This window comes from Ziziphus jujuba, chromosome 1 (assembly GCF_031755915.1).
Source record: "Ziziphus jujuba cultivar Dongzao chromosome 1, ASM3175591v1".
Classification (NCBI taxonomy): domain Eukaryota; kingdom Viridiplantae; phylum Streptophyta; class Magnoliopsida; order Rosales; family Rhamnaceae; genus Ziziphus; species Ziziphus jujuba.
Genome location: NC_083379.1, coordinates 16,869,297 through 16,895,459, shown reverse-complemented (window position 1 = coordinate 16,895,459; position 26,163 = coordinate 16,869,297). Strand labels below are relative to the sequence as shown.

At 36.7% G+C, this 26,163-nt stretch overlaps 1 protein-coding gene across 1 annotated transcript; it reads left to right on the top strand.

The window, feature by feature from the left end:
• Positions 1 to 3,096: 3,096 nt before the first annotated feature.
• Positions 3,097 to 22,726, top strand: LOC132799468 (uncharacterized). Its single transcript, XM_060811328.1, has 4 exons — positions 3,097 to 3,168; positions 3,340 to 3,831; positions 20,418 to 22,424; positions 22,508 to 22,726. The coding sequence occupies exons 1-4, from the start codon at positions 3,097 to 3,099 to the stop codon at positions 22,724 to 22,726; spliced, it is 2,790 nt and encodes a 929-aa protein (XP_060667311.1).
• Positions 22,727 to 26,163: the final 3,437 nt, after the last annotated feature.

Below are 26,163 nucleotides of genomic sequence, written 5' to 3'. Positions count from 1 at the left end.
CTGCTTAAGGAAACAAATTACTACCCTCAATAATAGTAAATCCCTTATCGAACCATTCTAGAACATTAGCTTCATCTTCTCTGCAGTTGCTACAAGTATATGGATATCCTTTATAAGGCAAACAACACAACAGACAAAAATCATTTGCGTCTCGAAACCGATTAATCTGAGCTACACCCAAACACAACCTCCCAGTTTTTCCTTTGACTTAAAATCTCATTAAAAACCAATAAAACAAACCAACCCAACTGGTTCCTAATAGACATTGGTATAGTAGTTGCCCAGATACATTCCTGATACATTCCTTAAAGCACTATTTGCATTACCATAAAATCTTGTAAGCCGAAACTAACCTTTAGTAGAATCTTGAATAGTAGCATCAATTAGACCCAGTGAAAAAGACTGTATCCTAAGATTCATTTTCACATTAAAGTCAAACCTCCTCCAAGAAAAAGCCTATCCATACCAACACATCCACCCCTTTAAACCTTACTCGAAAATTTTCCAAATTATGCACGTCCAATTTGTCTCCATTAAAAACATCACCGCGGAATTATCCTCACGATGCACTTTCGATAGTGCACGAAATGTTCATGGGTTCCCAAGCCCACAAACATTCCATTACATGTTCTTAAGATAAACTTATCAAATTAACCATACTTTCTTCCTTGTTTTTTATTAACCACATCATTACTACTAGCCTTACATGCTTCCCATTATATGGAAGATTATCAACACCCTTATTAGAATGACTACATGATCCTGCATATAACCAACTTCCCTACAGTTTCTTTTCTCTAAAAGATTTTGCAGTACAATCCTTTTGTAGATGTCCTAATAAGCCACACTCAAAACAAAAACAAAAGTTAGGCAATCTTCATGCTTAAAATCCACCAAATATTATAAGCTTCACCCTCCAACTTTCGCTTCAATCGTCGATGTCCCATCCTCATCAGAATCAACATCAAGTACTTCATCCATCGTTGACCCAATCCGCTCACCAATTTGTTTAGTCATACATGTGATAGGAATATTATTAATTTGTACCCAAAATAAGGCAGAAGAAATTGAAATAGAATTGGGAATAGAATTTGTTATATTTTTGGGCCCAAGCCCACATGTAAATGATTTTGAGCTTTTAATTTTCTTACGGGTTGGTTGGAAAAATGAGGATTTTGATCATTTTAATTAAAATAAAATAAAACAATAATTTTTTTTTTTTGAATGTGGGAGTTGAGTGTTTTGAGGAAACAAAAACTCTGTGTTTGAGAGATTGAGTTTTACACGTTCTTTCAATGTATTTTTCAGTTTAAGGTTTTTCATAGACGAGAAAAAACACAGAGAAATATATGTAAAAAACATAGAGTGAAAATTATAGGATTTTGATCAGGGTGGTAAAGTAAAGATACGCTGATAGTTTGAGGAGAAAAGCGTCGAAGGTGCTAGATCTGAAAGCTTTTGCAGTTGTTGTATCCCGGGAGACGTTCAACACAAACTCCTGCACCGATGGGCGAAAATGTTTTAAGGACACTATGGTACCACATAGGCCTCAGTCAATTTTACGAAGAACAGACCATTAACAAGGATCTACAGGTTCTAAGATTTATTTTATTATTTATGTAATTTTATTTATTTTGCATTAATTTTTCCACATGTATTTACATATATATTCATTTTTTTTTTCCAACACTCTTAAGACGTTTTCGGATTTTTATATATGTGTATATATATATATATATATATATGGAGCTTTGATTTATTTATTATGTTAATTGATTGGTGAATATATAATGCATATATATGTTTATATATATATATATATATATATATATATTTATATGAGCTTTTCTGTGTGCTTTGGTTTTTAAAAAAATAAAAAATTAAAGTCGTTCATGTTTTAACCGGTCGGGTTTTATGTATTTTGTTAATTATGTCTTCATGTCATGGTTGGATGATTTTACTTGGATGTTTGTTTTATATGTGTACTTTACATATAATTGTTGTTTTTATTAATAAAAGGAAAAAAAATTCTTCAAACTTGTGAGGTTTAAAAATTTTTGGGTAATTTAATTTTTTTAATTCAAAATTCTTTCCAAAATTGAATTGCCCATGAATTTCTAAACCTTTTGCTGAATTTTCAGCATTTTTTGGTCACTGGAACAGTGGAAAAGAGATGAAAAATTTGAACCGAGTCGGAAAAACCCGTTTATCAATAAAACGGATCGAGAAAATCCAGCTAAAGGTTGAAGACGGGTTAATAACGAGTTATTGGGTCGAAAAAAGGGTATGGACTGGTTTTGGGAGAAATGGAACTGATTTTAAAATTTTATTGGACCTAGCCCAATTTCAATACCCAGCTCGTGGTTAGAACAGGCTATTGTTTAATCTAGGATCCAGGTCTGATTCAGACCTAGGCCCAAGAAAAACGGCCCGAATGAAAATGGACTCACCACGTGTCACGATGATAGAGCACCATGTGGCGAGACGAAGTGCTGAGAAGTGTCGCAGAGTGGCAAGGCGATGTGGCACATCGTGGTGAGGCCATGTGTCGATCAGGCATGAAGCCACGTGTCACACGACGAGTGGGAACACATGTCAACCTGTCATAGGTGAAACATGACCACCTTAGTGTCCACCATGTGTCGCCTTCTGGATATGCCACATGTTAACCTGATGCAGGCGACACGTGACAATCTTTGGAGATGACACATGTCAGACAACAGTGGGAAATGGCATGCCACATGGCAAAGCCACATCAGTCGTGGGTCCACATGGCAGCACCACGTCAGTGATGTGATGATGTGGCTGCATGCCACATCAACGCTGTGATGATGTAACATCATGCCATATCAGCACGATGATACCGTCGTGAGTTCCACGTCAATTTTTGTTCCACGTGGCATTTACCACATCAGCACGGTGACACGTGGCAATGAACAGTGATTTTTTGTGTATACAATAATTTTCGTGGTGTATACAGAAGCCCTAAAATTCAAATTCGCATTTTTTGTGTTTTCCTGTTTGAAATTGCTTATAATTAATTTGTTGAGATAGAAAATAACAACTAATTGATTTTTGCTTTGTGATTGTACAGAAATGGAAAGTGGAGACAATAGGAATATGCCCACTCAAACTGCTGGGATTCAGATGCCTTCTTCTGCTAGTCACGTAGAGAAACCTGAGAAGTTTAATGGAGCAAACTTCAAAAGGTGGCAGCAGAAGATGCTATTTTATTTGACCACCCTGGAACTTACGAAGTACTTAACTGAAGATACGCCACCCAGTAATGAAGAGAGTGATTGGAATTCTGATTACTTATGTCGGAATTATGTCCTGAAGGACCTTTTTAATGCCCTGTATAGAGTATACTATGGCACGAAATCAGCTAAGGAGCTGTGGGAAACACTGGACCAAAAATACAAGATTGAAAAGGCTGGGTCCGGTAAGTTTGTTACAGGCCGACTCTTGGACTACATGATGGTGGATGCGAAGCCATTAATGAATCAGGTACATGAGTTGCAAGTGCTAATTCAAGAAATGCTTAATGAAGGGATGATTATAAATGAAGCTTTGCAAGTGGCTTGTATGATTGAAAAGCTACCTCCAAGTTGGAGTGACTTCAGGAATTATCTTAAGCATAAAAGAAAGGAGATGGATATAGAGGCTCTTATCAGCAAGCTTCACATTGAAGATGACAACAGAAAGTCCGATAAGAGAGCTTCGAATGCCGTATTGAAGGCTAATATTGTGGAGCATGGTCAAAACTCCAAGAACAAGAAGAAGATTGGGAAAGTTTCCAAGTTGGGGCCTAAAGGAGGAATCTCCAAGAAGGCCAAGTTTCAAGGCAGGTGCTTTAACTGTGACAAGATGGGTCACAGAGCTACAGAATGCAGGCTGCCAAAGAGAAAGAGGAATCATGCATAGGTGATGGAGGACATCACTCGAGACGTTGATGACATTGACCTTAGTGTCGTGATCTCTGAGGTGAACTTGGTGGGATCCAATCTTAGAGAATGGTGGATAGATACTGGTGTGACCCGCCATGTGTGTTCAGATACGAGCATGTTCACTTCCTTCGAACCAAAGAAGAATGGGGAGAAGTTGTTCATGGATAACTCTGCTACCCCAGAAATCCAAGGTGAGGGCAAAGTAATCCTGAAGATGACCTCGGGGAAAGAGCTGACTCTGAATAATGTACTGTATATTCCAAACATTCGCAAGAATCTGGTATCTGGATAGCTGCTAAGCAAACATGGTTTTCACTTAGTGTTTGAGTCAGATAAGGTTATTTTGTCCAAATTTGGGATGTTTGTGAGAAATGGCTATGTGGTCAATGGTTTATTTAAACTCAATGTAATGATTGTAAAGCCTAAAAAAATGAATAAAGCTAATAGTTCTTCTGTTTACTTGCTTGAGTCTTCCATTTGTGGCGTGGTAGACTAGGACATGTCAATTATAATTCTCTGCGGAGGTTAATTAACTTAAATCATATTCCCACATTTGAAATTGATTCCAATCATAAGTGTAAAACTTGTGTGGAAGCAAGATCAACGAGGTCATCATATCAAACAATTAATAAAAATAATGAACCTTTGGATTTAATACATAGTGCTGTATGTGATTTAAAATTCGTACCGACTAAAGAGGTTAATAAGTATTTTATAACCGTTATTGATGATAGCATGAAATATTGCTATGTATACCTGCTAAAGAGCAAGGATGAGGCTATAGAAAAATTTATTTTCTATAAAATAGAAGTTAAGAATCAACTCAACAGGAAAGTTAAAATGATCAGAAGTGATCGTGTTGGGGAGTATGTGACTCCATCTGGAGAGTACTATGCTCAACATGGCATAATACATGAGTTACTCCACCATATTTGCCACAATCAAATGATGTGACTGAATGGAAAAATAGAACTTTGAAAGAGATGATGAATGCAATGCTGATAAGTTCTAGAATACATCAGAACTTATGGGGGGAAGCCATTTTGTCTGCAAACAAGTTTTTAAATAAGGTGCCCCGAAAAGATCAAGTAAAGACACCCTGTGAGTTGTGGAAAGAAAGACAATCCTCCTACAAATATTTACGAGTGTGGGGGGTGTGTCTAGCTAAAGTAGTGGTATATACACCTAAGAATGTGAAGATAGGTCCCAAAACAATTGATTGCATTTTCATAGGATATGTACATAATAGTAGTGCATATCGATTTCTTGTATATAGGCCAGAAATTTCTGATATTCATAAGAACATAATAATGGAGTCAAGAAATGTATCATTTTTCGAACATATTTTTCCGTATAAAGCGGAAGAATGACTGAGTTAGTCTAAATGAGCTTACGATACTATCAGTGATGATGATAACGATAATGATCGAGAACAAGAGAATGAAGATGAGAATGAGGTCGAGATTGGACGTAGCAAAATAGTAAGGACCGAAAAATCCTATAGTTCAAATTTTCTTACTTATATGAACCTCAAAGCTTCCATAAGGCTTTAAATTCTCCTAAAAGGAATTTACAAAAAGAAACTGTAAAAAGTGAGATTGATTCCATCTTGCAGAATCACGTATGGGAATTAGTAGATCTTCCTCCAGGTTGTAAACCTTTGGGGTACAAATGGATCTTTAAAAGGAAGATGAAAACAGATGGAACAATAGATAAATACAAGGCAAGGCTTGTAATCAAGGGATACAAGCAAAAAGAAAGCCTTAATTATTTTGACACCTATTATATAATAACGAGAATAAATTCCATAAGGATGGTACTGGTAATCGCTGCATTGCGGGATCTTGAAGTAGATCAAATGGATGTGAAAACAGTCTTTCTAAATGGAGATCTAGATGAAGAGATTTACATGGAGCAACCTGAGATTTTCACCGTTGTAAAACAAAAAAAGAAAGTCTGTAGATTGGTAAAATCCTTATATGGACTTAAACAAACTCCAAAGCAATGGCATAAAAAATGTGATAATGTCATGCTAAAATATGGGTTGAAAATAAATGAGTGTGACAAATGTATCTATGTAAAAGATACAGAGAATGGATATGTTATTCTATGTTTGTATGTAAATGACATACTCATAGTAGATAGTGACGACAATATGGTCCGAACTACAAAAGACATGTTAAATTCCAAATTTGACATGAAAGATATGGGGCTTGTAGATGTGATTTTAGGTTTGAAAATCACAAGAACTTCAAATGGAATCATTCTTAGTCAAATTCATTATGTATATAAAATACTGGCTAAATTTAGTAATGATGATACTAATATAGTCAGAACACCCATAGAAATGAGTTTACACTTATCCAAAAATAAAGAAGAAGTTGTATCTCAAGTGAAATACGCTAGGGTGATTGGAAGTCTGAAGTACATAATGAATTGCACCAGACCAAACTTAGCCTCTGCAATAAGTAGACTAAGTAGATACACGAGTAATCCAAATGAAGATCATTGGAAAGTGATCGTTAAAGTACTAAGATATTTATGATATACTCGTAAATACGGACTGCACTATACAAGATATCTTGCTGTATTAGAAGGATACAGTTATGCAAATTGGATATAAGATATCAAAGATTCAAAATCCACCAGTGGCTATGTGTTCACATTAGCGGGTGCAGTCGTGACATGGAAGTCCTCAAAACAAACTGTAATAGCTCGATCCATGATGGAATCTGAATTTATCGCATTGGATAAATGTAGTGAAGAGGCAGAATGGCTACACCAATTTTTAAAGGACATTCCTAGGTGGCCTAAACTTGTGCCAGCAATAAGTTTACATTGTAACAGTCAATCTGCGATTGGCAGGGTATATAATATTATGTATAATGAAAAATCTAGACATATTTGTCATAGACACAATTCCATTAGACAGTTAATCTCAACTGGAATTATCTTAATAGACTATGTAAAGTCGAAAGATAACATTGCGGATCCGCTAACCAAAGAGTTAAATAGAGAATTAGTTGTGATGTAACACCCCGTCCCAAACCACATTGGAATTCATGCATGTTGACCGAGGTTGATCGTTGACCGAGTGGGTCAAAAGTTGACTTTTTGTTCCACTTGAAATTCTAGTTGACCATGGTACCATGGGGAAATGCATGATGCCCCGAGTTCGTAAACTAGTAACACGTCAAAAACGAAGCTATGGTTTGAAAGTTATGGACAAAACAAGTCGAGGTGCAAACTGTCCAAAAGGTGCCGAGAGTTGACTTTTTATCATTGTAAAATTTTGTTTTGACTTTTGTATGGTTGTAAAGTACTCGTCGATACGAGTTCATAGACTAGCAGCACGCTTAAATTGGACATCTGGTTAAAAAGTTATAGACGTGTGAAGTTGGCCGGATACTGTAATATTTTATTATATCTGGCTTAAGTTCACAGTAACGCCACGTGTCGACACATGATTGGTCCATGTGGGTGAACAGTGTCACCCACGGTGGCTTTTATTTGGCAAAAACGACGGGGAGGAGAGAGAAAGAGAGAGGGAGAGAGAGAAACAACCGGCCGCCGGAATTGTCAAATTTTTCGGCCGATCCTTGCTACACGCGCCGGCCAGACGGGAGCGCCTCCCCATTTTCGGCCAAACCCCAAAATTTCACGACCACCGGTCACCGGACGCACCCAGATCGAGCCATCGAAGCTCGACGATGATTTTTCCCCTCCACCACCGGCCACCTCCGGTTGACCCATTTCCGACCATTTTCAGGCCACACGCACCCGCCACCTTCTCATTTCCGGCCAGCCCACCAAATTTCACGGCCACCGGACCTCCGACGTGCCGGGATAGGAGTATTTTCCAGTGAGGCGCCGAAAACCTTCAAACCCCGATTTCTTCGCCGTCCGGCCTCCATTTGCCTCACCGCTGGTCTCGTTGGAACCCTCTCCCCTTGATCTACAAAACCCCCAAAAATCTCAGCCATCGGCCACCGCAAGCGCTGCCGCCGGCGACGGTTGCCGGTGACCGCGGCGGCTCGCCGGAAATCACTGTTCCGGCAAGTACCCAGTTGCACCGCCTGTCCCTCTCCACTGCTTTTGACCCCCTGAATCCAAATCTAGGGTCCTTTTCCGCCAATTCGCGATGGATTGAGAGAATCAAAGAGTTGAATCCCGAAAGCTTTTCGGTGAGATTTCGGCCACCACCGGTCCGACTTGCGAGAAGTAAGACCGGATTTGTAATCCTCATCGCTCAAGCTTCGATTTGGTATATTACTCGTCAACTTTGATTATCGTTTGTGTTCGCTCCCCGGGTACCCATTTGGTAGTTACCCGATTAAAATATTAATATATTTGGTTTGGTGTATTGTGGATGTTTTAGGTGCACGTGCGGGTAGTGGAGTCGATCCTGCAGAGGATCTTAATTGATATACGTGCTTAAAATGAGTGACCCACCTTTAAATGATTTTGGGATGATTAATTATATTTATTTTGTATTAATTTGATATTCAGAATTATGCTCATGTGGTGGAAATTGAATTTAATTGTGGAAAAAATATTATTTTATATGTATACATCTGTTTATTGCTGCTAGATGAAAAGTTGGGTTAGAAATGAATTTCTGATTTTATTGTGAATTAATTGTATTTATCACGCATGAGCAAGGTGGTTTCAATTAATTAATTATATTTGGATTTTATATTATTTTTGGGCATGATTTGATTTTCAAATATTTCAAGGAAAATATTTGTTTATGTTGGTGACTTCAATTTTTATAAGTATGCCCATGGAATATTATGTGATTTAATTTATTATATTTTAAAAATATTTATGCCATTGGAAAAATTTGAATATTTAAATTGGTGGATTTGGGAGTTGGTAGATTTGGAAATCATGGAATTTATGGCGACGATTATAAAGAAATTGTGGGAATTTTACAAGTTTAATTGGATGGAATAAACCCGGTATGTTTATGAAAAAATTTGAGATTTTGAGATGTATTAATTTATGATTTTTAGATGCACCATACACGTACTGGTGTTCTGATATATGGATGTGATTAGTGTGCACATGGATGTGATTAGCGCGCAGGTGATTTATGGGGTTGTTCTGTATTTGCCATCGGATGAGGGTAGGCCGCCCCTCCATGGTCGGGACACCTGTTTGCAGCAGCGCGATGGGACACCATGCGACCGAATGCCGGTTTCTCTCTATAACCTCCTGTCTGGCGGTACCTTGGGACGCTGGGTACTGTTGGCGCCACTGGTATATAGTGGGTGCATCAAGTGATTTTCAGAACTGGAATTTTAAAACAAATATTTTGAAATTGTATTGGAATTAATAATATAATTAATACTATTTTTATTATTTATTTGAATGGGGATTTTAAATTGATTTAATTTTCCCTTTACATAATTATTCAATAAATTAATTTCTTTTAATTATAAATTTTGGATGCTTGACTTATTATATTTTATTTGATATTTAGTTGAATAAATTGATGTCTTGGTTTTCGGGGAATACGAATAAAGGGTTTTGTGAAAATGTTTTAAAAGGGGAACTTTTCCAACCGAGAGAGTTGTAAGGGTTTTGAGAGAAAATATTATTTCCAATTAATTATTATTTATCTACTTAATTATCGTGGTATTATAATTGTATAGTAGATAGGGTCATTCACTGAGATAATTAGCATCTCATATTTTTAAATTCTGTTCCTCTAGGTACCAGGTTTTGTCGGTATTCATCCGGAGCGGACTTGATCTTCATCGCTGTCTTAGTTCGAGAAGTACCTTTGCCTTCATTTATTGCAATTGTAATATTTCTTTCACTCTTGTTGTATTCTATGTTTAATAGTAATTCATAAAGCTCTGTATACTGTCTCGGACATTTATGTATTATTTATGCACTGGGTTACTGTTATTCTTTTGGAATGCTGTAAATTTGTGGAATCAACTTGTAGTATTATGGGAGGAATAAGAAGATGAATATAGAAGTGTATTTTCAGTGCAGGAAATTTGTGGTAAGTCCAACCCTTAGGGGAGGTTCTGCCGGATTTTCCATTGGAGGGTCCGGTAGGGTTTCCCTGGGATCAGGGCTTGTCTAGGATTCCGGTGAGGAATTTTGGACGGGTCCTGACATATGAAGTCATCAAAGGGAATGGGATTGAAGCCCATGAGTAAAGTCGATATGATGGAAATCCAACCTAGTTAACTGGAGATCCCAAGATCTAGGTTCAATGGGATAACGCAATTGTAAAGACTGATAGGATTACTGTGGGGGTTAATCATCTGCCCATTCCTATGATAAAACAGTGATAGAAAGATGTTAAGTATAAAATGTGCTTTTAATGATTACTATAAGTGTGTGTGGTAATCTATGCATAGTTATACTGATTATATTGGGAATAAGAATCACCTATGTGAGAGAGAAGAGTGGCCACTTCAAAGGTGAATTGTGCGACCCCCGGTTCTACTTCACTAAGCCCCGTGCTTGTACAACGAAAGGAGGAGGCCAATCCCACCAACAGAAATGACTTTTTTTTAGTGTACCTTTTGCTTTTAACACGGACAAAAGAGCTCAATTGGGCGTAATTCTTTAAAAACTCTCATAGAACTAGGGAGTTGTTCAAGGCTAAAATGAACACAACAGTGAGAACTAAAGTGTACCAGGAAGAAATCATGTGTGGGCTATGTTGTCATTTACATAAAGGACGAAATGGTTCAAAGATATCGTATCTACCATAAGTCAGTAAAGAAGATGTAGTCTCACAAGGGAAGGTTCAAAAAGTAACATCTACCTATCTTATACAGGTTCCAACTGCAAAGTTTTACTACCAGCGTCATGTTTTGTTTTAGAAGTCAAATTATTCATATGAGGGATTGTTATAGTTTTGGGCCCAAGCCCACATGTGAATGATTTTGAGCTTTTAATTTTCTTACGGGTTGGTTGGAAAAATGAGGATTTTAATCATTTTGATTAAAATAAAATAAAACAATTTTTTTTTTTTTTTTTTTAATGTGGGAGTTGAGTGTTTGGGGAAACAAAAACTCTGTGTTTGAGAGATTGAGTTTTACATGTTCTTTCAACATATTTTTCAGTTTAAGGTTTTTCAGAGACAAGAAAAAACACAGAGAAATATACGTAAAAAACACGGAATGAAAATTACAGTATTTTGATCAAGGTGGTAAAGTAAAGATAAGCTGATAGTTCGAGAAGAAAAGCTTCGGAGGAGCTAGATCTTAAAGCTTTTGCAGCCGTTGTATCCTGAGAAACGTTCATCACAAAATTCCTGCACAGGTAGGCGAAAACGTTTTAAGGACACTGTAGTACCACACAAGTCTCGATCAATTTTACGAAGAACATACCATTAACAAGGATCTACAGGTTCTAAAATTTATTTGATTATTTTATGTAATTTTATTTATTTTGCATTAATTTTTCCACATGTATTTACATATATATTCAAATTATTTTTTCCCAATAGAATTATCATGTACTTCTTCAACAAGACTAATGCCTTATCAAAGTACCAACGTGCACCCTGAACAATGCATTGTTTATCCCGTATGGTAGGAAATTGACAGATAAAAATATAATCACCAAGTTCATGAAATTGTATAAAATTTGAACTCCTCCATAACATGTTCATTACCTTAATAAAAGCCTCTTTTATTAAAGTGTTGTTTTGAGAGCAATTGCACTAGCAAACAATTCTTTAGATCTTCTTCAATTAATTTGCAACTTGTACTAGTAACAACTAATGTCCCAGCCTCATTCGAAGTTAACTTAAAACGATGCTGAAACAAAGATTCTACCTCCTCCATCCCAACACACAAAAAGATTAGCTAAATATTGTATCAATAAGAAAGACACTCATAACAAATCAATCGACAAAAGCCAAACAAAGCAATCTTTTATAAGAGAACAACCAAATCTCATATAAGAGACAAGAGAACATCTAGTATTAAACCCTAGGAAAAAACCCTAACAAAGCATAGACTTACTATGCAATTTTTATTTTTTTTTGTCTTTTACATTTTTAAATTTTTTTATTTTTTTAAATATTTATATATGTAAATATTTTTATCTTTATTTTAGAAAAATTATATTTGCAATTTTTAAATTTTTTTTACTACCTTATTAAAAATATAATAATTCTTTTTAATTATTTTTTAATTTTTCATTATCTTTTAATTTAGAAATTTTTGCAATTTATACACTAAACTAAATAAAATTTTACTATGCACCTTTGTTTCCGTTTGGCATTTATCAGAATAATCAGAGGTATGAGGATTTTGTAAGTCTACTTGCAAATTGCAAAAATTTTGAAATAAAAAGTAATAATAATAATAATAAAATAGTTACATAGAGGATTATTATTTTTTTATAAGTTAGTAAAAAAATTTTTTAAGAAATTGCAAATGTTTTTTTCTTTTTCAAAAATAAAAATAAAAATCTTTACATAGAATAAATATAGATATAAAAATATATATAATAAATAATATAACATATTTTATAAAAATTATTTTTCAAAATTTTCTTTTATATTTTAGAATTTTTTTTATGGATCTTTATTTTTTTTAAATCTCTAAAATATATACAAATTATTTTTTTTATTTTTAAAAAATTATATATACATTTTTATAATAATTGATGCAATTTTTTTTTTACATATTCAAATCTTTTATGGGTTTTTATTATTATTTTTTAAAATATTTATTATATGCAATATTTTTATTTTTAGTTTTGAAAAATTATATTTGAATTTTTTTTTTTACTAACTTATTAAAAAGATAATAATCCTGTTTAATTTTTTTATTTTTCATAACTTTTTTATTTGAAAAACTTTATAATTTACACTCATACTAATAAAATTATACTTTGTACCTTCGTTTGCTTTTGATATTTGACAGAATAATTAACAGTGCAAAGATTTTATAAGTTCAGAGTGCAAATTATCAAAAAAAAGAAATTTAAGATATAAAATGTCAATTTTCCTATAACTAATTATTTGATAAAGTTGTTTAACTCTGAATAATTCGAATAATTCAGATGCAACGAGGCATTTTACCATGGATAATCTGGCCTAACGCCATTTAAAATGGACCCAATCGATTTCTAACTTTATATATATAAATATATATATATATATATATATATATATAGATATTACATTGTTGAAGAGTCTATTATACCACTATTTTAACTTATCCACTTCCCTCACTCTCATCTCATTCTTTCTCTTTTAGAGCTCTTGGATAATTGCCGGAGTTCTCACCATTTTCTCCATGATTGTGCTAGCAAAGGAGTGGAGCTCGACCTCACACCCCTCTACATTTCACAACGGTGTTAAAAATGTAAGAACTCTTGAGAAATTTTTTTTTTTTTTTTTTTTTTTGGGTAAATACTTGAGAAATATTAAACAACTCTAGCAAAAGAAGAGACAAGATGGGAGGGGGTGGTACTTTGGTTAAATCAAAATAAGGCAATATGGATTCTTCGTACACTACATTATTTAAGAGTAGGAGCAAAAGCCAATTGGGCTTCAATTTTAATGGTATTCTGCCCAATTATCCTTCATGGCATAGATGGCCCATAACAAATTGTGATCAGGAGATATGGACACTATACAATACCTCTACTGGCCCTTCAATTAATAGCCCATACTATTCATGTGGATGACAAACTTCATCTTACCCATTCAAAGAACTGGATCCTTTGTTCATTTTCGTCCGTCCATCTTTATTTTTTTAACATTAAACATGTTTAAATTGAATTCATTTTATTCTTTTAAATTTTTTTGTTGATTATAAAATGGTTTGATCTTATTCATTGGATTGACAATTAACTATTGAAATTCAAAATCAAATATAGATAAGCACAGAAAAACTAACAAAGAATCCTAATTTGACAAAAGTCCAGATTATTAATAAACAATAGATAAATAAATAAATGGTTAATCACAAGTTTAGACCAAAACCCATTATTATTTCTACACATAACAAATAACAAACTACTAAGAAAATAATTTGGCCAAGAAATTTTTTTTTTCTTTTTTTTTGAACTATCATGTTACAATAATTTTTGAGGTGGAAGACCCACGACTTTGATAAGGATGTGAGATGCAAAATGGCCAACCTCATTTTGATAGAAAAAGACACAATCGAGTAGAATTTTTTTTTTTTTCTTTTAATTAGAATCCATTAGAAAGATTATTATTCAACACTTCTATATTGAAAGGAAGGGAAGCCGAACGCGGATTAGCTTTTTGGTGTGAGAATTCCTATTATGCAAAATATTTTTTTTTTCCTTTTTTTATTTTTTTTATTTTTTTTGGCCATGTTCTATTATGCATAGATGACGACAAAAGGGTAAGACTCCTACTGAACCAATACATACCCATCAGTACAGATCATGGACTAAATGGTGGTATGCAATGCAGTCCAATCATGAGTAGACCTTTTTATACCCTTTCTTTTTCGATGTGTTTTGGAATTTTGTCACACTTGCAAACTCCTTTGTCCTATACATTGTCTCCTTGGGACCGCATCAAACTTCTTCCTCTACTTCAGTTTTTACTGAGTGAGGATAAACCAGTCTCTCTGCTTTAAACTTTCCCGACTAAACACATGGACATCTCAGGATTCTCTCATGATTCTATTTGTCTCACTTATTCCTTTTTACTCAGCCACTTTAAGAATATCGTGCCTATTTCTTAGGGGGTTGGGGTGGAGTAAAACCTTAAAAGATTTTTTGGAATTTGTGGTTCTTCGTTCCTTGATATTTCAATATGCACATGATATTACATTGCAATGTAAATATTTCCTACCATACAATATGCATGGTATAAAATCATCGAGAATACATATTCCATTTGGATGAAAATTCTCCTTCCCATATTATAAATAAAAATATATATAAAATATATGCACGGTAGCCATTGAAATCAAAAGAGACTTTGTGTCTTTTACATATATCCTTTTAAGCCCTGATCAGATCTGAAAACTCATATCCCCTGCTTTTTTTTTCCTTTCAATTAATTCTTAATCATCGTTTTTTGAGCCCAAAAGTTTTTTCTAATTGTGAAAGGACATTTATGTTTGCTTAGGTAGGCCTACCTGGCCATGATGTTTGCAACAACGAGTTCCCTTATCTTTGGAGCTTCATAATTAATAAAAGCTTACAAAATCAGCACCGAAGCATGAAATTGAGCTGTCCAAATTTAAAATAATTAAAAAAGAATTACGAGAAAGAAACAAACAAGTTTTGGTGAAAGACGATGACATTGTACCGTCGTTTGGAGATACTTTTTCCCCACCATAAATATAATAGTACATGATTAAATGTTGATTGTGCAACTTCCATAGCAACCCATTGTTCAAACAACAACCGCATTTGGATAGATACCCATAATCTATATTTTTCTCCTTCACCGTCCATTTATTAATCTATCTGGATGATTTAAGTGGAAGTGACAGTGATACCTCCAAACTTTCTCTTTCTTCCTTGTGAATCACGTACCATAGAAAATCATAACTCAAACAGTGATAAGAATAGAAAAGGAAATACACCCCAGCCTCCCCCTACTTGTCTATTTCTGATTCGCCATATAGATTACCCCAAATTTGCCTTGTGGTGGGATTTGCACCGACCAGTATATACGAGCAGGTAGATAAGCATATATACTATCAGGGGTTCGGTATTTTATTTGCATTTTGTTTGTTAAAAAATATAATTTCTTTTTGTTTTTTTTTTTTTTTTGGGGGGAAAAGGTAATATTGGGATATGCACTTGAATAATATGTTGGTGCAGGGAAAACCGAAAGGCAATGATTATATAATATATTAGTTTTTTGGTAAATGCAATGACCATATTTCATTTCCACTTTGGAAATGCAGACAAGAACAATGAGTTGCATCGCTTGTCTTCTTAATTTCGCAAGGACAATCGCTTGCTGTTTTTTCCTTTTTTTTTTTTTAAGATGCAAAAACTTACACATAAAACAATAGACTTTTTATATTATGGTAAAAATTGATTGATATGATTTAATGTTTTAAATTTTTTTTTTTTAATAATTTTTACTATGTGTTTAAAAATTTGTGAAAAAACCATCTAAAAATAAGTGATACACGGATGATCTGACTTTATCTCTATTATGGGTCCATCATATCATTATCTTGCCTAGGTCCGGCCCACAGTTGAAATAATGTCTCACAGAAATTAACAGTGGAAATTTAGACAACTGAAAATGCAGATTTTAAATTATGGTATAGTGGATGAAGTCTTATTTATAATAATTATAAGGTTAATCATGTGTTGAAACAAACCATTAATAAATCAAACATCTATTATGCCTTTTTGAAGGGGTGAACATATTTTTAAGTTTTATTTGTGTAAAGATTAGTTGTTGAACATATTTAAGTGTTATATTGACCACCGCACTGCAATATGAAACAACGGTTATACCTAAAGATTATTTTTCTCCATCATGACTTTATTCTTATCATGAGCCTCATGTGGCTAAATTTTGTTTTTGTTAACACTTTGATCCTTTATATAAAACTAGAAAGAAAAAATAATTAATAATGTCATTTTGATGTGTATAAAATAAGCGATGGAAATTAATTGGTTTTATGGAAGATATAATTCTGTGGAATGTAAGGTACTTGTTCGCAAATTTGTACTAGTCATGGAAGAAAAGTAGTTAACTAAAAAATATACATACATACATATATATATATATATATATATCAAGACATGAGCTTCATACTTATGGCGATCGAGGTACACAGAATCTATGGATAACCAGTAATTATATATAATGACAAACCCCTGTACCGTAGTTTTTTTTTTTTTTTTTTTTTTACATGCCCGAATAAAAAGTTATCTCTATAACTCAATATTTAAACATTTTCAACTCAAGATTCTACAATTGTGCCCATAAACGTTTACATCAATATTATCTTTCTTTCTTCTTGGACGTGGAGTTACGTCTCTTTCCACAACTTAAAACAAATAAGTTTTTCTTCTTTCTTAATTATATTTGTTGTATAATACACAATGTTAGAAAAACGGGACCAAATTTATATAGAGACTAGTATGGACGAATTATCGATTATATATATATATATATATATGTGTGTGTGGAAATCCGGTTCGTCACGTTTTTGGTTACTTAGATGATGACCGCCACATATAGAATCCATTTCGTTTGCACAAATTGCCAAAACAGAAAAATGGAACCATCCAAATTTTATTTTATTTTTTGGGTCCTATATATCGCACATTTACAACTTGTCTGGACTGTCTTTATGTATGTATAAGATACAGTTTCTTCTGGGTGACAAAAACTGACAAAAATCCATGAAAGCAGTGGGTGTGCATGGAGTCAATCGAAGCAGAGCTTTCAGCCAGAGCGATAACAAATTGCAAAAAAAATTCCCCTTGTTCCCTTAAAAGTGACTAAATCTCAATTTTGCACCTTAAGTTTTATAATATATATTTTGGTGTATGGATATATATATATATATATATATGTGTGTGTACGTTAATTAATATCATTTCCTGCAACTGGAAAATTTAAAATACTGCCTGCAATTTTGGTTTCACCTAAAGTCAATTTCACCTGAGTCTGGAATATCCATTACCCATGTTCGAAGACAGCATATAAAGTCCAGGGAAGTTTAGGCCATATAGACAAATTAAGAAAGATATTGAAAGGGGGTGCATATAAGGTTCCAAAATGAGCTAAGACTTACTGCGTAAAAAGTGACTAAATAACCTATTTTGCACATGAAACCGGAACTCTGTAAACTGGTTTACGAATTTCCTGCTATAGAAAACTGAAAGTTTTGTCCATTATTACAATGTTAAGAGTAGGCCATGCAATGCACATCAAACAACAATTTTCAGGCTACCTGAGAATGGGCTTGTGCAATTTGAATATTAAATTATTCCCCATACATTTGTGAATTTGTCATTACACTGTTATGCACGATCATAAATTACAACATGTTGACGATGAATTATTATGAATTAAACAATTTATTTTTAAATAAAAAATACTATGAATAAAGACATAAAGGGCACACGATTATGAGGCAGGACAAACTTTGGAAGAGATCTAAAAAAACAAAAACAGAAAAAAAAAAAAAAAAAAATGTAGTACAGCCTCCATGACATGCGCCGTGCCTTTATTGCCTCATCATGTGCCTTTCATGTTCATCATCTGTATATGATTAAAGTTTAATTATCTATATATCATTCTCTCCATGATTTTTTTTTTTTTTTCTTCTGGCATTCATTCTTCTTTTATTAGATTAAGCATTCTGAATGCATTCGGTTTTTTAATTCGCGTTTTCATATTTTATTCCAATATGCTTCTTAACTCCAAGCTGGCTAAAATATCTGAGATTCTAAAAAGCACAAGGTGTTTTTTTTTTCTTTTTTTTCTTTTTTTTTGCTCATGATTGTATTCCATCTCTATGTAACATATATATGTACCCTTCACCAGATTATTCGATAGTGTAATATTTTAATTTTAGAAATTTCTTTTTGAACGTAATTTAGGTGTTCAATTAAATAATGATCAGGAAGCTTCGTAAACAGTACATGAGTAACGAAACCGTCATAAACCTACAGTCTTGGTGGACCCTATTAGAAATATTACTTTGAGGCTGGCCAATTATACACGTCAAAACCATCACGATCATGAGGTGTCCATTTTCATACCCTTGATGGGACCTAAGTAAATTACGATTTTTTGAAGGGTTGACACTTGGAAACAAAATGTGTATTACTGTAGGTTGTATTATTGAGTTTGAAGATGCATATAAATTCAAATCTTAATCAGTATGTTGAAAAAGTAGTCCAAATGAATCAATATATACATATACAGCCAAAGAAACATAAAACATATTATATATGTATATATAAAGATTTCTTAAAGTAATTTAATCAGATTCTTTTTCAAAGCTTAAAAGTAAAGAATTAATTGGTGTAGGTTGAATTGGGAGATGATGGTGTATCTGCCCAATTTTGCAACTGATGGTATGATTAATTAACATTAGATTTACGAGCTCATGCCCTCCACAATTTGGTACCTTTAATTTGCATGATGTTTTTATTGGGATGGCTTACTGCGAAATCCCCTTTCCATTTTTTTTTCTTTTTTTTCTTCTTCTTTATTTTAACTTACAAATAAAAGTCCTATGAGCTTTCATCCTTTTCATTTATAGATCTCCAAACTTTTCTTTGAAGCAATTTCTCCCAATTATGATGTTAATGTCAAATTTTTCACTTCTTTAATTTTTGTTAAGGTATGATGGAAGTGACCAACTAGTATAAAAATAAATTTGATAAATAAATAATAAAAAATGCTATTTGCCTATTGTAGAGGTGGTAATCTATCAGGCCCCTAGTCCTTCAGCTTGGCCAAGGCATCGTTGTTCTTGTACCATGCCAAGGTGAGAGTGGGTGTGTCTGTAATGGGTGCAACCTTGGCAAGCAAGACATGGTGATGTGTTGTGTTGGTGCACGGCAAGGCATGGCATGGGATGGTGCCCAGCGTGCCTTAGTGGATGACATGTTGGTGGTGCATGGCCGATGTGCGGGTTGGCTAAGTGTTGGCACGGAGTGGTGCCAAGGTACAGCGTGATTTGCGCCCACGAGCAAGAGCAAACATGCATGTGTGCGTGTGCAAGTGATCGTGTAGGTGTGTGGCTGCGGGCAGGCGTACGGAGCATGTCGAGCGTGCACGGAGATGGGTGTCAGGCCCACGAGCACGACCTGATACATGCGTGGGCTAGTGTTCGCGCACTTGCGCGGGGGCGCAAAGTGTTGGCGCATGACCCTGTTTGTGCGCAAGTTGTTGGCTGCGTGGCATGCGCGCAGGTAGGCCACAGAGCGGATTTGTGTGCGTGCCACATGAAGGCACACTGCACTTGTCTTAACTGACTTTGATGAGCGATTTCCTACAGTCATGGGTGGTTAGACTTGCTGGGTGTCTTGGTGGCGTACATCCAAGAGTGTTAGAGGTCTTGTCCTTAGATGTGGCACATGGTGGCATGTGACAGCATGTCATAGGTAGTTGAGGGAGACAACTTCAAGGCCAGGTGGCTTAATTTGGTTGGTCCAGCATACCCAAGGCAGTTAGGGTTGTTAACTGCAAGTTTTGGTGTTTGTATTGCTGGAGCCATGCTTGAGACCCCAAAAAGGAATGTGTAGTGATCGTTGCGTGGTTCTTGGCCGGTTTTCTTGGTTTTATTGAGCAAAAAAAAAGGTTGGGGGTGAGCCCGTAAATACTGTGTGTGTATTGTATTGCTTTGTGATTACTTTGAGACACTTGGGGGGTGTGTGTGAGAACCTCAATTTAGAGTGTGTGATTCGAGTAGACTGACTAAGGAAGAGATCCTTAGGCCGCACAGTGGCAAAAAAATTAACATTGAATTTTAGCCTTGTGATATTTGGTATCAGAGCCAAGTTATGGCTAATGGCACAGTGGTGGAGGCCCTGCGTGAGAGGGTGGCACACCTGGAGGATTATCTTGGTGCCACCCCATCTTATGCATCGGTGAGTATCTCGGTGGAGATGGAACGATTTGCTGCGAATTTAGACTCCCTTTCTCATAATGTTGCTTCTTTCATTACGGAGACGCATGAGAAGCAATCGGCCTTAATGGAGGATATAGAGACTTTCACGGATGCTATGAAGTTTCAGTTGCAAGTTATGGAAGAAGAATTTGCTGTGCTTCGTAGATCTGCACATAGTACACCTTCTTCTTTGTCGGTTGATACCCTTCCCTCGAAGATTAAAGTTCCTTATCCAAAGCCTTTTAATGGGGCTAGAGATGCAAAGGAATTAGAGAACTTTCTGTGGGACATGGAGCAATATTTCAATGCTGGCCATTGCCCATACCATGAGAAAGTGATGGTGACTAGCATGTATTTGACAGGAGATGATAAACTTTGGTGGCAGACACATTTGCAAGATGATGACAATGCAAACAGACCAAAGATACAGACGTGGGAGGTCTTGAAGAAGGAATTGAAGGATCAGTTCCTGCCTTATAACACGGCTTGGGTTGCTAGAGAATCCTTGAAGAAACTCAAACATACGGGCAATATTCAAGACTATGTGAAGGAATTCCGTTTGTTGATGTTGGACATTAAGAACATGTCGGAGGAAGACAAACTCTTTAATTTCTTTTCTAGCCTACAAGGAAGGGCACAAGCGGGGCTGAAAAGGCAAGGGGTGAAAACCTTACCCGCTGCCTTTGCTGCCGCAAATGGTTTGTTAGATTTCAAATACATGGATTCATCATCATCTTCTAATGACAATAACAAAAAGAAGAATGGTGATGATAAGAAATCCAAGGAAGGCAAAAATGGGAATCGATGGAGGAAGCAGAAGGAAGATGAGTCGTCCAAGTCCAAGAAAACGGATCAGTTTGGTGGAAAATCGAAGCACAACACTAAGAATAATGTTGGCTGTTTCATATGCAATGGACCCCATAGAGCACATGATTGTCCGAAGAAGGAGAAGATTAATACTTTGGTCGCTAAGGATGGAAATGGCGATGTTGGTGAATCTGCTCCTTTAAGAGTTGTCCCTCTTCAATTAATGAACGTGGTGACCGTCGGGGAATCTAAATTGCAGCATGGACTTTTCTATGTTGCAGCAAAGATTAATGGGAAGGAAGTAATGGCGTTGTTGGATACGGGTGCTACACATAATTTCGTGGCACAGAGGAGATTCAAAGATCTAGGTTTGAGTATTACCCAACACTCAAGTCGGATCAAGGCCTTTAACTCGGCTGCACAACCTGTGTGTGTCATGACAGTAGCAAATTTGAAGATTGGTGGTTGGGATAGTGAGTGCAGTTTTATGGTGGTTCCCCTAGATGATTTTGATGTGATATTGGGCATCGATTTCTTCATCAATGCAGAGGTAACCCTGATGTCTTATAAGAAAAGAATTGTTATTTCTGGTGGTATGTGTCCATGCTTTGTGGAGTGCACTTTGGCTGGGAAAGTGCATGGGAAAAAGCAACAGAAGACGATTTCTACCTTGCAATTCAAGAATAGTTTGAAGAAAGATGTGGATACCTTTGTGGCAGCGTTATTGGAGATCAAACCTGACCAGACTATGGAAGTGCCAAATGCAGTTGCTGGCATATTAGAGGAGTTTACAGACGTGATGCCTCCTCAATTGCCTAAGACACTTCCCCCATGCCAAGCGTTTAATCATAAGATCGATTTGGAACCTGGTACAAGACCCCATGCTCGTGCTCCTTATCGAATGACCCTATCAGAATTGGTTGAGCTGCGAAAGCAATTGGATGAGTTGATTGATGCCGGTTGTATTCAACAGTTCAAGGCTCCTTGTGCTCCTGTTTTATTCCTAAAGAAACAGGATGGTTCGTTGAGGTTGTGTGTAGATTACAGAGCTTTGAACAAGATAACTATGAAGAACAAGTATCCGGTACCTAATGTCCAGGACTTGTTTGATTGGTTGCCAAAGCTTCTGTTTTTAAGAAGTTAGACTTGTGGTCGGGTTATTGGCAGGTGCGGATTGCGGAAAGTGATGAACAAAAGATAGTGTGCGTGACAAGGTATGGCTCGTATGAATTCCTTGTGATGCCTTTTGGTCTCACCAACGCCCCTGCCACATTCTGTAACTTAATGAATGACGTACTGTGTGAGTTCCTGGATCGAGTTGTGGTGGTTTATCTGGATGATATTGTCATATACAATGAGAGCCTTGATGCTCACATTAAGCATTGAAGATGGTGTTTGCTAGGTTGAGGCAACATCAACTGTATGTGAAGTAAGGAGAAGTGTGAGTTCTGTCACTCAGAAGTAATGTTCCTTGGTCATTGGATTAGCCAAGGACAGATTCGAATGGATAGTAGGAAGGTGCAAGCAATCATGGAGTGGGTTCCTCCAACAAAAGTTGCTGATTTGCGATCTTTCTTGGGACTAGCCAACTATTACCATCGGTTTATTGAAGGTTATTCGAAGAAGGTGAGCCCCCTTACAGATCTGCTGAAGAAGGATGCTAAATGGGTGTGGGATGAGAGGTGCTAGAAGTGCTTTGAGAAAATCAAACAGGCTATCTCCACAGAATCCGTTTTGAAGTTGCCTGATTTTAGTATACTATTTGAAGTGCATACAGATGCTTCGGATAGGACGATTGGTGGTGTGTTGGTGTAGCGTGATCACCCAATTGCATTTGAGAGTCGGAAGCTTAAGGAGGCGGAGCAACAATATTCAGAACATGAGAAAGAAATGACAGCGGTGGTTCATTGTCTTGATATTTGGAGGCACTATCTGCTGGGTACCAAGTTTACTGTGATGACTGATAATGTGGCCAACACATATTTCAAAACACAGAAGAAGTTGACCCCAAAATAGGCACGATGGCAGGAATATCTTGGTGAATTCGATTTTGATTGGGTACATCGTCCCGGAAGGCAAAATCAAGTTGCGGATGCATTAAGCAGGAAGGAGGTGCATGCATATGTTGCTCCAATTTCCCATGTCGAATCAGATTTTCTAAAGCGGATTAAGGAGAAAAGCTTGAAGGATGATTCATATATCAAGCTTGCTAAGGAGATCCGAGAGGGCTTGGTACGAAGGTATTGGCTTGAGAGGGATCTTATTTATGCCAAGGGTGGTAGATTGTTTGTCCCTGCTGGTGGTATATGAGGCGAGAGTTGCTGGGTGAGACTCATGAATCTCTTTGGGCTGGCCATCCAGGTGTGGAACGCATGGTGGCGTTGCTAGCTAGGTCCTATTATTGGCCTAAGATGGAGTAGGATGTGGAAGCATATGTACGAACTTATCTTGTGTGTCAACAAGACAAGTTGGAGAAGAAGAAGGCAGCTGGTTTGTTATAACCATTGCCCATTCCTGAGAAACCTTTTCAATCTATCTCTATGGACTTCATTGTGGGATTACCAAAGGTTGATAACATGAGGTCAATACTGGTGGTGGTGAACAGTTTCTCTAAATATACCCTGTTCATTGCTGCACCACATGCATGTCCTACCGATGTTGCTGCTAAATTGTTTCACAAGCATTTTGTGAAATACTTTGGTGTACCGGAGGATACAATCAATGACTGAGATGCCTGTTTTACTGGAAGGTTTTGGATTGTGTTATTCAAGTTGTTAGGGTCGAAATTGAAATTCTCTACTGCAAATCATCCCCAAATCGATGGACAGACGGAGCATGTGAATGCTTTGCTAGAGGACTACTTGAGGCACTTTGTGACTACAAGCCAGAATAATTGGGTGGGTTTACTTGATGTTGTCCAATTCAGCTATAATGTACATAGATCATCTTCTACAGGTTTAAATCCTGCAGAGTTGATATTTGGAAGACAGCCAATGACGCCTTAAGAAGTGGTGAGATAGAAGCGTAATGATGCTTATCCAGCAGCCTATCGATTTATATATGAGAAGCAGGATTTGTTGGAACAAGCTCGAGACAGTTTGGTAAAGGTTTCTAGGAGGACGAAAAAGTATGCAAACTCCAAAAGAAGACATGTTGACTTCCAGGTGGGGGAGAAAGTGTTGTTGAAATTGACCCCACAAATTCAAAAGCAACTTATTCGTACTGGGGTGCATCGGGCATTGGTGCATAAATATGAAGGGCCATTTGAGATAATGAAGAAGGTTGGGAATGTGGCTTATCAGTTGTTGTTGCCGGATAGGATTAAGATTCATCCAACTTTTCATGTGAGTTTTCTGAAGCCATTTCATGAGGATGTTGATCACCTAGATATAGTGCAAGCGAAGAGAGCCTCTCATGTGGTGAGGAAACAGTTTGTCAAGGATGTGGAGAAGATCCTTGATCATAGAACCATGGGGTATAGCAAGAAAACGCGGAGGACAGATTTTCTTGTACATTGGAAGGGAGAGGCAGAGGCTGATGCTAGTTGGGAGAGAGATGCAACATTGTGGCAGTTTGAGAAACAGATTGGGGAGTACCTAAAGCTTAACCCAACGAGGACGTCGTCTGTTTCAGGTGGGACAGGTTTGTCAAGCCCCTAGTCCCTCGGCTTGGCCAAGGCATGATTGCTCTTGCACCATGCCAAGGCGAGAATGGGTGTGTCTATAATGGGTGCAACCTTGGCAAGCAAGACACGGTGATGTGTTGTGTTGGTGCACGGAAAGGCATGGCATGGGATAGTGCCTAGCGTGCCTTAGTGGATGACATGTTGGTGGTGCATGGCCGATGTGTGGGTTGGCTAAGTGTTGGCACGGAGTGGTGCCAGGGTACAGCGTGATTTGTGCACACGGCAAAAGCAAACATGCATGTGTGCGTGTGCAAGTGATCGTGCAGGTGTGTGGCTGCGGGCAGGCGTGCATAGCATGTCAGGCGCGAACGGAGATGGGTGTCAAGCGCACGGGCAGCGCCTGATACATGCGTGGGTTGGTGTTCGCACGCTTGAGCAGGGGCACGAAGTGTTGGCACGCGACCCTGTTTGTGCATAGGTTGTTGGCTGCATGGCGTGCACGCAGGTAGACCACGGAGTGGCTTTGTGTGCATGTCATATGAGGGCACACTGCACTTGTCTTAACTGACTTTGATGAGCGGTTTCCAGCAGTTATGGGTGGTTAGACTTGCTGGGTGACTTGGTGGTGTACGTCCAAGGGTGTTGGAGATCTTGTCCTTAGATGTGGCGCATGGTGGCATGTGACAGTATGTCATAGGCAGTTGAAGGAGGCAACTGCAAGGCCAAGTGGCTTAATTTGGTTGGTCTAGTATACCCAAGGCAATTAGGGTTGTTAACTGCAAGTTTTGGTGTTTGTATTGCTGGAGCCATGCTTGAGACACCAAAAAGGAATGTGTGGTGATCCTTGCATGGTTCTTGGCCGGTTTCTTTGTTCTTATTGAGTAAAGAAAAGGTTGGGGGTGATCTCGTAAATATTGTGTGTGCATTGTATTGCTTTGTGATTACTTTAAGACACATGGGTGTGTGTGTGAGAACCTTAATTTGGAGTGTGTGATTCGAATAGGCTAACTGAGGAAGAGATCCTTAGGCCGCACAATGGTACAAAAATTAACATTAAATTTTAGCCCTGTAACATAATCCATGGGTCTAACTGCTGAAAAAATCCCCTTTTGTTTTTATATTCATTGTATTTTATTGAACCCAATATCTCTCATTATTAGAGAGGTGCCAACGACCACTAAATTGTTCCCTTAGAAGT

Bases quoted from the DNA above. Each gene is read 5' to 3' on its own strand.
- LOC132799468 (XM_060811328.1), top strand. From the start codon at position 3,097: ATGGAAAGTGGAGACAATAGGAATATGCCCACTCAAACTGCTGGGATT. The intron at 3,832-20,417 runs GCCAAGTTTCAA...ATTTGGTATCAG, and splicing joins AAGGAGGAATCTCCAAGAAG to AGCCAAGTTATGGCTAATGG. The intron at 22,425-22,507 runs GTACCTAATGTC...GGTTATTGGCAG, and splicing joins CTATGAAGAACAAGTATCCG to GTGCGGATTGCGGAAAGTGA.